The 13503-nt window shown below is 45.7% G+C and overlaps 1 protein-coding gene across 1 annotated transcript; it reads right to left on the reverse strand.

Moving 5' to 3' along the window:
• Positions 1-9419: 9419 nt before the first annotated feature.
• Positions 9420-13284, reverse strand: ZNF394 (zinc finger protein 394). The gene is made up of 2 exons (XM_059414479.1): positions 12630-13284; positions 9420-9557 (listed from the first exon to the last, which is right to left on the reverse strand). Exons 1-2 carry the CDS (start codon positions 13080-13082, stop codon positions 9420-9422), a joined length of 591 nt encoding a protein of 196 aa, XP_059270462.1. The 5' UTR covers positions 13083-13284.
• Positions 13285-13503: the final 219 nt, after the last annotated feature.

Below are 13503 nucleotides of genomic sequence, written 5' to 3' on the forward strand. Positions count from 1 at the left end.
GAGAGAAGCAGGATCCCTGCTGAACAGAGAGCCCGATGCGGGACTCGATCCCAGGACCCTGAGATCATGACCTGAGCCGAAGGCAGCGGCTTAACCCACTGAGCCACCCAGGAGCCCCTAGCCTTCGATTTTAAAGAACAAGGCAAATCACGTTAAAATCACATGGGCCTTCACTACAGCACTGCTTGCAACAATGAGGAGAAACGCCTGAAATGTCCAATAAAAGGAGAATGGCTCCATCATTATGTCCATTTGATGTAAAATGATGCATGCAGCCATTAAGTGTAAAGGTTATGACACCCACGTAAAATACTTAAGACAGAATATTTAGAAGATGTAAAATAGAAACACTATGATTTTCATTACATGAGAGGTAAGCAGAGAAAAAAATGAGAAGGAAAATGACAAAATGCCAGTAATGGGTGATCAGGGTGGTAGATTATGGGTAATTTCTTTTCTTGTTATTTTCCCAAATATCCAATAATCTCCTTATATTCCCTTGATTAAAAACAAAAACAGGCGGCACCTGGGTGGCTCAGATGGTTAAGCTTTTGTCTTCAGTTCGATTAGGATCTTCAGAATATGCTTGTGCATGTGTCAAAAATTCTCCATAATAGGGGCACCTAGGTGGGTCAGTTGATTAAGCGTCTGCCTTCAGTTCAGATCACGATCTCAGGGTCCTGGTCAGATTACTGGCCAAGCAGTCACATCACCTGACCTCTTTTTTTTTTTTTTTTTTTTTAAGATTTTATTTATTTATTTGACAGAGAGAAATTACAAGTACACTGAGAGGCAGGCAGAGAGAGAGAGAGAAGGAAGCAGGCTCCCTGCTGAGCAGAGAGCCCGATGTGGGACTCGATCCCAGGACCCTGAGATCATGACCTGAGCCGAAGGCAGCGGCTTAACCCACTGAGCCACCCAGGCGCCCACCTGACCTCTTTTTTAAGTAGGCTCCACACCTAGCTTGGAGCCCAGTGCAAGGCTCGAACTCATGACCCTTAGATCAAGAGACGGGCTGAGATCGAGATGGGGGCCCTTAATGGACTCAACCACCCAGGTGCCCCCCCTCACCGAAGTCCCAAAGCATCAGCTGAGAGCTTTCATTTCATCCTCTCCACCTGGGAATGTTGGGAGTCCCTACTTACTCAAATGGAAAAATGTCTGGGGATGCACTTTATGAACAGAATATTATAGGATGCCAGTGTTAATGCTGGTAGCAAAACAAGGAAGAGCTGAAGAACCTTCTGCCTTTGGTGTCCTTTTGCGGGACACCTCCAAGGAGATGCTCCAGAGCATTTCCTTACATCCCATATGTTAAGAGGCCTTTGATAGAAAAAAATGTCCTTTAGGGTATGTGGTATCACAAAAGCTCCCCTCCCCCCCCCACAAAGCTTACTTAAAATGTTTAGGGAGGACTTCCATCAAAAACCAAGTTTTTGAACAGAGTGCCCTTAACAAGCTTTGAAAATGATGCAGTGACGGGAACTAGTGGGTGTGTTTCAGTGGGGCTTTCCTTCGCTTCTACTTAAAAAGGAATCAACATGAGTTATAAAACAACTCCTAGAATGGGGAAGAAAGAGACTCTGCAAAGTTAGTATTTTAAAAAGCAAAAAATAGGGGCGCCTGGGTGGCTCAGTGGGTTAAGCCTCTGCCTTTGGCTCAGGTCATGATCCCGGAATCCAGGGATCGAGTCCCGCATCGGGCTCTCTGCTCAGCAGGGGGCCTGCTTCCCTCTCTCTCTCTCTCTCTCTCTCTCTGTCTGCCTCTCTGCCTACTGGTGATCGCTGTCAAATAGATAAATAAAATCTTTGAATAAATAAATAAATAAAAAGCAAAAAATAGGGGCGCATGGATGGCTCAGTGGATTAAAGCCTCTGCTTCGGCTCAGGTCATGATCCCAGGGTCCTGGGATTGAGCCCTGGATCAGGCTCTCTGCTCAGTGGGGTGCTGGCTTCCTCCTATCTGCCTGCCTCTCTGCCTACTTGTGATCTCTGTCAAATAAATAAATAAAATCTTGAAAAAAAAAAGCGCAAAAAATATAGAATGCCTCTTGTTCGCACCGAACTTTACACGTGTTTTGGATTGTCGTATTTGAAATCCCCGTCCACCATCGAGGTGGAAAGACCGTTCTAAGCAACTAAAATATTTCTCGGGGAAATAAGTGGAGCAGGCAAGGTTTGGGTCTGAAAGCGGGAAGAAGAGGGAAGAGGACAGGACTATCGTATGTCAGAAGGCCCTTGGGGCGCCTGGGTGGCTCAGTGGGTTAAGCCGCTGCCTTCGGCTCAGGTCATGATCCCAGGGTCCTGGGATTGAGTCCCGCATCGGGCTCTCTGCTCAGCGGGGAGCCTGCTTCCTCCTCTCTCTCTCTGCCTTTCTGCCTACTTGTGATCTCTCTCTGTCAAATGAATAAAATAAAATCTTTAAAAAAAAAAAAAAAAAAAAAAAAAGAAGGCCCTTTCCTGGGACCATCCTGTGGAAGGGCTCCCCACTTCCACATTCCTGCTTCACTGTGATGTTCTGAGTAGGTACTGAGACTCAAGTCACACTCACTGATCTGTCTTAACTGCGATGCCTGTGGAAACATGACCCACAACTGACTGAAATACTCCAAATGCCAAAGAATGTAGTTTCAGGGCAATGGAAGGAACCAATCAACCAACCAACCAACCAACCAACCAACCAAAACAGCCAGGCAGGAGCCATGTCAGAACAGTGGGACTTTATTTCTGTGGATCCTTTGGTGTCGGATCAGGTGTGGACTCTGTCTAAAGCTCTCCCCACATTCAAGACATTTATAAGGCTTTTCTCCAGTGTGGGTCCTCTGGTGTGTAATGAGGGTTGCGCTCTGACTGAAGCGTTTCCCACACACCGAACACGCGTACGGCTTCTCGCCAGTGTGGACTCTCTGATGTTTAGAGAGGTCTGAGCACCGTTTGAAGCTCTTCTCACACTCTTCACACGTATAGGGTCTCTCCCCCTTATGAATCCTCTGGTGTCTGAAACGGTTGGAAGTGCGGCAGGTTTCCCCACATTCGTTACACTTGAAGTGTTTCTCTCCCACGTGGATTCTCTGGTGCCGGTTGAGGTGGGAGCTCTGTCTGAAGCTATCCCCACATTTGGGGCAGGTGTAGGGCTTCTCACCCGTGTGTGTCCTCTGGTGTTTAATCAGGGCGGCACTCTGGCTGAAGCTCTTCCCGCATTCCTGGCACTCGTAGGGTTTCTCCCCCGTGTGGATTCGCTGGTGTTTAAAAAGGTCAGAACGCTGTTTGAAACCCTTCTCACAGTGGTCACATCTGTAAGGCTTTTCTTCACGGAACTGCCGCTGGGTTTCAGAAAGACGTGCCCTGCGGGAATGTCCCTCAATGGCGACAGAGCCCTGAGGTTTCGCCCTCTGACGTTTTACCAGGTCTCGACATTCTTTCCAACTGTCCCCCTGTTCGTTCCCATTAATGGGCCTCTCCGCTGTCTGGATGTGTGGACAAGGAACAAAGTTTGAAGTCAGGGCACTGTTGGCAAATTCATTATTTTTGGAGTCTCCCTCTTCTGTGGAACCATTCTTGAGATCTATGGTGCTGGAGAGTCCTTCCTCTTCAGGAGAATTTTCAAGTTTCAGATTTTCTACCCTGTTCTCATGGGTATCACCATACCTAGAAAACGGGGGACCCTTCCTGTGGAACCCTTCTTGTAGCTGCCCCTTTGGCTCTACTTCTTCTAAAACTTCTTGCTTTGGAATAAATTCTTTGTTCTCAGTTCTGGTTTCCAAACCTGAAACGTGAAAAAGAAAGGAAAAATGGCTGACATGTCTTCCCTGCACAGGAGTGACACGTATAAGCAGCTGCAGTAAAATACCCCCCTCAAAACCCTTTTCATATTCTCCATGAGCCACTCCCCAAGTTAAATTATTTTAATCCATCTGCCAGATGGGCTCATATTTACCAGTATAAACCCCATTCCTTTCCTTTTATACCTGCGCCGACACCCACAACCCATCTCTTTCCCCTGCCCATTTCACTGTTACAGGAGTCAGTGTCATAACAGAGGCACATCTGGAAAGATTGTCAAGAAGGACAGGACAGGCCTGAATGGATGGATGAATGGATGGATGGTTTAACAAGGGAAATTCTACTCATGTGATGAGTTATCGTAACAGACACACCACGTGCCTCCAATGTCTGGAGGCATGGTCCGCGTGGGACACAGATCTTGGACTGACTCAAAGTTTACAGGGGAGCAGTCCAGCCACCCAATCCAGAATATCTGAAGTTTACACTCCAGGGAGACTGAATCAGATAAATTCTGAGTTGGGGACGTCAGGCACGACTGAGAACAGAGGGTGGGGACCACTTGCCGATCAGGAGAATCAAGTGAAAAAGGACACGCAATTGGGAGAACCTTAGCGCACTGTCGGCTGCTCCTGCCCCAATCCTGGAGCTCCAAAGCGGACATCCTCCAGGCAGAAAGGGAAGGGATGTGACTGGTTTTATTCCCTCTTATGTCCCCAATACCTAGAACAGCACCTGGCTTACTGCAGACATTCAAAATATTAGTTGAATAAATCCCTCTGTGGTAAAACTTGCCAGCCCAGGCCTGAAATATGGGAATTCCCAAATAAAACAGCACCCGACAGCCAAAGCAATGCTGAGAAAGAACAAATAACAACATCAGATTTTAAGATATACTACACATCTGTAGTAATCAAAATAGCATGGTACTGGCACAGAAACAGAATAAAGCGCCCAGAAATAAACCCACACTTGTGTGGTCAATTACTTGATGACAAACGAAGCAGGAATATACAATGCGGAAAAGGCAGTCTCTTTAATAAACCATACTGCCAAAACCAGACAGCTACACATAAATGACTGAAGCTGGACCACTTTCTAACACTGTAAACAAAAATAAATACAAAATTAAAGACCTAAATGTGAGATCTGACACCATAAAGATCCTAGAAGAGAGTATCAGCAGCAATTTCTCTGAATTGGCTGTTCTCTACACATGGCTCCCGAGGCAAGGGAAACAAGAGCAAAAATAAGCTATTGGGATTATGTAAAATAAAAAAAAGCTTTTGCAGAGGGTACTTAGCTGGCTTATTTGGTGGAACATGTGACTCTTGATATCAGGGTTGTGGGTTTGAGCCCCAGGCTGGGTGTACAAATTACTTAAAAATAAAATCTTAAAAAAAAAAAAAAGAAAGAAAGAAAGAAAGGAAAAAAGCTTTGGGGACACCTGGGTGGCTCAGTCGGTTAAGCATCCAACTGTTGATTTTTTGACTCAGCGTTTTGATCTCAGGGTTGTGAGTTCAAGACCCATGCTGGGCAAAGAGTTTACTTTTAAGAAAACCCCAACAGGGGCGCCTGGGTGGCTCAGTGGGTTAAGCCGCTGCCTTCGGCTCAGGTCATGATCTCAGGGTCTTGGGATCGAGTCCCACATCGGGCTCTCTGCTCAGCAGGCAGCCTGCTTCCTCCTCTCTCTCTGCCTGCCTCTCTGCCTACTTGTGATCTCTCTGTCAAATAAATAAATAAAATCTTTATTAAAAAAAAAAAAAGAAAACCCCAACAACTTAATAAATTAAAAACAAACAAATACATAAATGAAATGAGTCAGACTGAGAAAGACAAATACCATATGATTCCACTCCTAAGTAAAATCTAAAGAAGAAAAATAAACAAACAAAAAGCAGAATCAGACCTGTAAACATAGAGAACAAACTGATGGTTGCCAGGAGGGAGAGGGTAGGGGCACTTAGCAAAATGGGTGAAGGGGAGAGGGAGATACAGGCTTCCAGTTAGGGAGGAAGTCACCAGAATAAAAGGCACAGCATGAGAAAGACTGTCGACAATATTGTAATAGGATCTAATGTAATGGGACAGATGGTAGCTACATTGTGAACAGAGCATAATGTATCAACTTGTCAAATCACTATGCTCTACACCTGAAACTAGTGTCATATTTGTGTGCCAACTGTACTCAAAAATAAAAAACAAAAAAACTGCACAGCACCAGACGACTGACCCTATATCGAAGACTACCAGGTCACAATCCTACCCCAAAACAGAGTTTTCAGTCAGAATTCTTATGTTTGGGGGTACCTGGGGGGGTCAGTTGTTAAGCGTCTGCCTTCAGCTCAGGTCATGATCCCAGGGTCCTGGAATTGAGGCCCACATCAGGCTCCCTCTCCTACTCCCCCTGCTTCTGTTCCCTCTCTCATTGTGTTTCTCTTCGTCAAATAAATAAATAAAATCTTTAAAAAATATATTTTTTAAAGATTTTATTTATTTATTTGACAGAGAGAGATTACAAGTAGGCAGAGAGAGAGAGAGAGGAGGAAGCAGGCTCCCTGCTGAGCAGAGAGCCCAATGCGGGGTTCGATCCCACAACCCTGAGATCATGACCTGAGCCAAAGGCAGAGGCTTTAACCCACTAAGCCACCCAGGCGCTCCTTAAAAAAAGGTTTTATTTAATTATTTGACAGAGAGATGGAGCACAAGTAGGCAGAGCAGCAGGCAGAGGGAGAGGGAAAGCAGACTCTCCCCTGAGCAGGGAGATCGATGTGGGACTTGATCCCAGGCAGGCGGACGCTTAACAACTGAGCCACCCAGGCACCCCTGGTATTTTCCTAAGATTGGAAAAACACAAACCACATAACAAAAGATTAAAAATCCGACAGTAGTTGACCCTCAAACAAGGGTTTGAACTGTATAGGCCCACTCATGTGTGGATTTGTTGGTAAAGATGGTACAATACCGAAGACAAAAAAAAAAAAAAAAAAGACAATACAGTACTGTAAGGGTCTTTTCTCTTCCTTATGATTTTCTTAAGAACACTTCCTTTTTTCTAGCCCACTTTAAAGTAACAATATAGGGCGCCTGGGTGGCTCAGTGGGTTAAGCCTCTGCCTTTGGCTCAGGTCATGATCCCAGGGGCCTGGGATCAAGTCCCACATCGGGCTCTCTGCTCAGCAGGGAGCCTGCTTCTCCTCATCTCTCTCTGTCTGTCTCTCTGCCTACTTGTGATCTGTCAAATAAGTAAAAATAAAATCTTTAAAAAAATTAAAGTAACAATATAGTATGTATTACACATAACATATAAAATATGTGTTAATTGACAGTTTATGTTACCCATAAGGCTTCCAGTCAATGGTAGACTATGAGTAAGTTTTTGGGGAGTTAAAAGTTATATGTGGATTTCTGGCTGTGGGGGGAAGGGGCTGGTGCCCCTAACCCCTGCATGTACAAGTCAACCAGATATTAAAATTTTTAAATTCTACATAACTAGAGATGTCATTGTGAAAAGCCACTTATATAACCAGTAAAACAACAAAGAGTTAATATAAAAAATACAAAGAACTGCCAAAAAACAATTAAAAAATAGTAACACAGGAAAGGAAGGGAGATAGGATGTAAATAGGCAATTCGTAGAAAGTCCAAAATAAAAATCTGGAAAGATATTTAAGCCATTAAGAAACAGGAAAATGCAAGTTAAAATAATAAGATACCATTCGTTCTTTAATCCACCTAGTATTTATTGAGCACCTACTATATGCCAACCACTATTCCAAGTGCTTGGGATATGCTAGAACCAAGCAGACAAAATCCCCCCTCCCTTGTGGAGTTTACAGTCTAGAAGGGGCGGTCAGACAACAAAATGAGCATAAAAGATATTCTCTAAGAAGTCAGAGGATGATGAATGCTGTGGACCAAGTTGAGGAAGGTAAGGGTTCGGTCAGCAACATGGGAGAAGGAGACGATGGAAGGCAAACTGTGGTATCAAAACACGATGGTCAGGTCAGGCCTCACTGAAGACGGAGATCTGAGCAAAGACTTGAAACAAGGAGTCTGCTTAGTGGAGAAGTGGAGGAAGATTATTCCAAGGGGAGGTATCAAACAGAGAAGCAACAGGATACAGTACGCCCACCATGTTCCAGGAGCAGAAGGTCAGTGGGGTTGAAGCATAGTGAGTGAGGGGCACAGTCGGAGAGGGGTGGGCAGGGTGACAGGGCCTTGTTGCATTAGGCTTTTACTCTGTGAAATAGAGAGCCACTGCAGGTTCAGAGCAGATGTGTGATGGAATATTTCAAAAGGCACAGTGAGCTACTGCGTCACGACATCATGCCATCAGCTGAACCCCAAATGTTGACAAGGATGCAGAGAAAGAATTTTCACATATTGCTGGTAAGAGCCCAAACTGGTTACAGTCCTTCTGAACAGCAAAATGGGCAAACATGCCTAAGTCTATTCTCTTTAGGTATTCCTATAAATGAACATGGAATGATTCAATGTTTGATGTAATGCTATTTGTAATGGTGAAAAATTAGAAGCTTTGATGTCCATTGATAGGACAGTGGATAAATGAATTCTGGACTATTCATACAATGAAATATACCAGTGTTAAAATGAATGAATAAGGGATGCCTGGGTAGCTCAGTCGGTTAGGTTGCTGCCTTTGGCTCAGGTCACAATCCCAGGGTCCTGGGATCGAGTCCCGCATCAGGCTCCTTGCTCTGCAGAGAGGCTGCTTCTCTCTCCGCCTCTGCCTGCCCCTCTGCCCGCTTATGTGCATGCTTCGTGCACGCGCGCTCTCTCTCTCTCTGACAAATAAATAAATAAATAAATAAATAAAATCTTAAAAAAAAAAAAAAGAATGAATGAGAGCTACATGTGTTGACATGGATAAATACCAGAAATGTAATGTAGGCCAAAAAATAAATAAAAAAGGCAAGGTGCAAATGAATCATACAGGAATATATTAACATATTTAAATATTAAATTTGTTAAACCTGGGTGGTAGATACACAGATGCCCATTATATTTTTTGTATTTTTCTATGTATTTTATTTAAAACAAATGAAAATAGGGGTGCCTGGGTGGCTCAGTAGGTTAAAGCCTCTGCCTTCAACTCAGGTCTTTTTTTTTTTTTAAAAGATTTTATTTATTTATTTGTCATAGAGAGAGAAGCGAGAGCAAGCACAGGCAGACAGAATGGCAGGCAGAGGCAGAGGGAGAAGCAGGCTTCCTGCCAAGCAAGGAGCCCAATGTGGGACTCGATCCCAAGACGCTGGGATCATGACCTGAGCCGAAGGCTGCCACTTAACCAACTGAGCCACCCAGGTGTCCCTCAACTCGGGTCTTGATCCTACGGTTCTGGGATTGAGGCCCCCATTGGGCTCTCTGCTCAGCAGGGAGCCTGCTTCCTCCTCTCTGCCTGCCCAATAAATAAAATCTTTAAAAACAAACAACAAAAAGAAAGAAAGAAAGAAAGAAAGCAAAGCAACGCAAAGCAAAGCAAAGCAAGAAAAAGCTGAATCTAGCACCTAACAATATAGAACAGCAAGGTCCTGTTGGGTCACAAAAGAGACAATAGCTCTCAACCTGTCTGTGTGACCGGCCCTCCACAAATCACGCACAGCTTGAAACGAAGTCAGCACTTACTCGGAGAGACCGTGTTTCTGCAGTCCTTCAGGGCGTTCTCCCGGCAGAAGTTCCTCTGAGCTGGGTCCAGGTGGTCCCACGCCTCCCAAGTTAGAGACACAGCCACATTGTCAACCATCACCAACTCCTGAAATGACACGAGACCTCCACTCAGCGCCTGCTGTTCCAGGACAGTGTAAGTGACCACTCATCTCCGGATGAAGCCGGACTCCAGAGTAGTCTGCACACACTGAGCAGGAAGCCCTGGGAATCAAGTAACAACCAGGACTGTTGAGTCTTTTCCAGCGAGTCTTGGACTGACTGGAGTTTCAAAGTAAGAAAGAGGCTGAAATTCTCCTGCAATCCTGAAAAGCCTTTCTGTGGACTGTTTACAATAATGTGGAGAAAGAGCAAAATATTCATTTGAGTTACATCACTGTGATTAATCAAAATGGAAATCTGATATGGATTAAAAATATACAGGCAACCAGGAAGTCCCAAATTCCAGTGCTGACTCCGAGGCTTGCTCACCTCATGTGTGAAATGCATACAAATAATTTAAGAAGATGAGGGCAGCTCACTGACAGCAGCTGTTCAACGACATTTACTTTCCCTTCCCAGGACCATTGCCCTATAAGATAATTAACCAGCAAGATGATCTTTTGTGCTAGCTTATTTAAATCTAAGTTGACCATTCTCAGAGGGTAAAACCGCAGTTCTTAGAAAGGGAAGGTTCCAACACTGTTGTGGGGAGATATCAGTCCAGGCTTCAGTGATGGGTCACAAATTGACTCCAAGGATCTCTCACTAAACAACAGAAAAAAGAAATATATTTTTAAATTTTCTGTGTGTTGTTTTGATAGCTTTAAATTTTATTTCCTTTTTCTTTTTTTTTTTTTTTTTTTTCTGGCTAGGGAGACTGCCCTTCCCAGGGCTAGTCAATTCTTTGAGCAAAAGGCTCAGCCAGGGGCCTCTGGGTGGCTCAGTGGGTTAAGCCTCTGCCTTCAGCTCAGGTCATGATCTCCGGGTCCTGGGATCGAGCCCCTCATCGGGCTCTCTGCTCAGCAGGGAGCCTGCTTCCTCCTCTCTCTCTGCCTGCCTTTCAGCCTGTTTGTGATCTCTCTCTCTCTGTCCATAAACAAAACAAAAAACACCTTAAAAGAAAAAAAGACTTAGCCAATGCTACTTAATCTCAAGCCATACCTCCTCTACCTGGCCTGTATACCCTAGGAGGTAACACTCCTTTACCTTCATCACCCTAGAAGCAGGTATCAGGCGAACTACAGACCAGCCCTATAGGTTAGAGCCTGTTAAAATTATTCAAACCAACCAATTCTAAAGTGTTCCCCTACCCTGCCTTGTCTTTCCTTGAGAAACCTCAGTATAGACAGATAGGCTCTGGCCTAAACCTTCCCCTTGCTCCAGTGTTCTGCCTCCTCACCACCCGTGCTGTCCTTCCCAAGAAGCTCTGAATGTCATGCTGTACCTCCTGTTTCTAAGATCTGAGTACAATAAAACTTGTTTTCTCCTGACCCTTGCCTCGGCTTCCTTGTAAATGAAAATCATACTCCTTCCTGTATGTCTCTTCTACTCTCAGTACTCTGAATACTTTCACCCCAACACCCCTTCACTTCTGACACCAGATGTAGGGGTTCTCATATATCCGGGAATTCTGTAATACAAGCTGGGTATCCTAAAGTTTAACTCAATTCTGGTATTATCTATCTGGATATAAACTCAGATCCCACAGGTTAAAGGCGGGGTCCCACAAGACTATATTCTCTCCTCTCAACTTTGGAAGCAGCAGGTCTCCAGGTTACCCACTATTTCTGACTTGACCATAAATCAGGGATTCCCAAGATCTCCCTCTACCAATTTGACTCTTTGCTTGAAAAGCTCACAGTACTTAGGGAAACACTTAAGTTTACCAGTTTATTACAAAAAGATATAATAAAGGATACAGATGAACAGCCAAATGAAAAGATACATAGTGAGGTCTGGGAGGGTCCAGAGAGTTGGGGTTTGTGACCCTCTGGGTACATGGATGTGTTCACCCATAGGAAGCTCTCTGAATCTCATACTGATGAAGTTCTAGAACATAGGTGAGGTACGGTGGGCTGAGGTCCAGAGCCGATGACCAAGAAAGAATTCTTGAGACATCTTTGGTGCAAAATGGTGGTTTATTAAAGCATGGGACAGGACCCGTGGGCAGGAAGAGCTGCAGCTGCCCCGGGTGGTGAGGGATGGCAGGTTACTGGTTTCAATGGAGTTTTCATATGCTAAAGAGGGCCTACAAGGTGCCAGGATATTGGAGGCCTTGCCCCTGCGGCTTGATCAATGATCAATGTTGTCTTTCGGGCAGACATTAACATCAAGATAGTTAGGAGATTTTTGGTGGGATGTCACAATCCTGTATCAATCATCTTTGTTATTAGAAGAGATTTAACTACATTTACATTCCCTTCTACCTCAGCCTCCTTCAGTTTTGTTTACGGTGGGGAGGGAGACATTAGGGCTTGAGGAACTGAGTTATTTGCGTCTGGAAATTGTGCTTTTGATAAGGTAACTTCTTTGTCGATCTCTAGGACATTTGTAAGCCAAGGGAAACTCTGTCTTGCAGGATGTGATCTCTGCAAGTTAACTATTTGTTTCTCGTTTATGGCCGTCAGGGGTGCCTGAGGAATGTCACACACATTACCGAGGGGAGCAGGTGGAGAGGGGGCTGCAAAGTGCCAGCTTTTGCTTTGTCTTCAGCCAGTCTCCTGCTCCCTCATCAATACTGTTCGGACTTTTTATGGAGGCTTCATCACATAGATATAATCACTTAATTCCCCATCTCCCCTCTGCCCAGTACCATTATCAACTGTCGGGGGTGGGGGGGGCTGTCGCTAAACTTCTAAAAAGTAAAACAAAGTGGTGGAGAACTGCTGCTCTAGCCTAAGTAGTTAACGACATCAAGGCACGTTCCATCTGACATCTTTCTTCCCCCAAATAATCTAGTTAGACTGGAGGGTGTCTTCCAATGGGTAAACAATGCCCCCACGTTGATTTTGTGCTCAGAGGTCGATAACTGATATCATTTCCTGGATAGGTTTATACCTGTCACGGTTTCCTTACGAAAAGAAATTTCCATGCACACCCTGAAGTTAGGACAAAGCATAGTTAGGAAAGAAGGTCTGAAACTCAGCATCCCGGCCACCAGAACACTTTGACTCCTCACCTGGGGTGAAGCCCCATCCAGCGCTCTCTGAAAAGCGCGCACCGCCGCCGCAGCCTTCTCCCCGCTCTGCGGGCAGTACCTCCGCACCCAGGCCTGGAGCTCCTGGGGCAGGATGCTCAGGAACTGCTCCAGCACCAGCAGCTCCAGGATCTGCTCCTTTGAGTGCATCTCGGGTCTCAGCCACCGGCGACAAAGTTCCCGAAGCCGGTTCAGCGCCTCTTCGGGTCCAGCCACCTCCTGGTAACGGAACCGCCGAAAACGCTGTCGCGACTTTTCCGGATCCTGACAGTCCCCGGACGGGTCGGGCTCCTGACCTTCGGGAGAGTCTTCCTCCACTTTCACTATCAGAAGTCCATCACGCAGAGACGGCGCGCCCACCCTCGACCTCGCAGCTGCCATCCAGGCTCCTGCCTCAGCGTCAGTGACTTGACTCGTGGTCAAGCTCGAGCTCATCGTCCTCTGGCGCGCGCTTGACTTTCCCGGAGTTCTGCCTTCAGGTGACAAAGACAGCAAACCCTACAAAAAGCCCCGGAACTCATCGGCCTTCCCCAGAACAGCAGCTTCCGATTAACCGGTCCCCAGCAGGGCCCTACTCTGCCCGGCCCACTCCGATACTCCTCCCACCCGCAGGTATTCCACCCAGAACCCGCCTCGCCCGGTGACAAAAAGTACTAAAAAAAGAGCCCGGAAGTGCGTCAGCAACTTCCGGCTGTGCCCTCCCTCCCCGGCATTTCCTGGGCCTCTCTAGGCGCCCGGGAGGAGTGAGGTCCATCTCTATGGTGTGCCCTTCAGCCCCTTCCACAGGTACTTTGTGTGTGTACCCTCCTGGAGGAGTTTGCAGTCGCTGAGCTCAATAGAACTAAGTGATACTCTT

The sequence above is a fragment of the Mustela nigripes genome, chromosome 11, assembly GCF_022355385.1.
Source record: "Mustela nigripes isolate SB6536 chromosome 11, MUSNIG.SB6536, whole genome shotgun sequence".
Lineage (NCBI taxonomy): Eukaryota > Metazoa > Chordata > Mammalia > Carnivora > Mustelidae > Mustela > Mustela nigripes.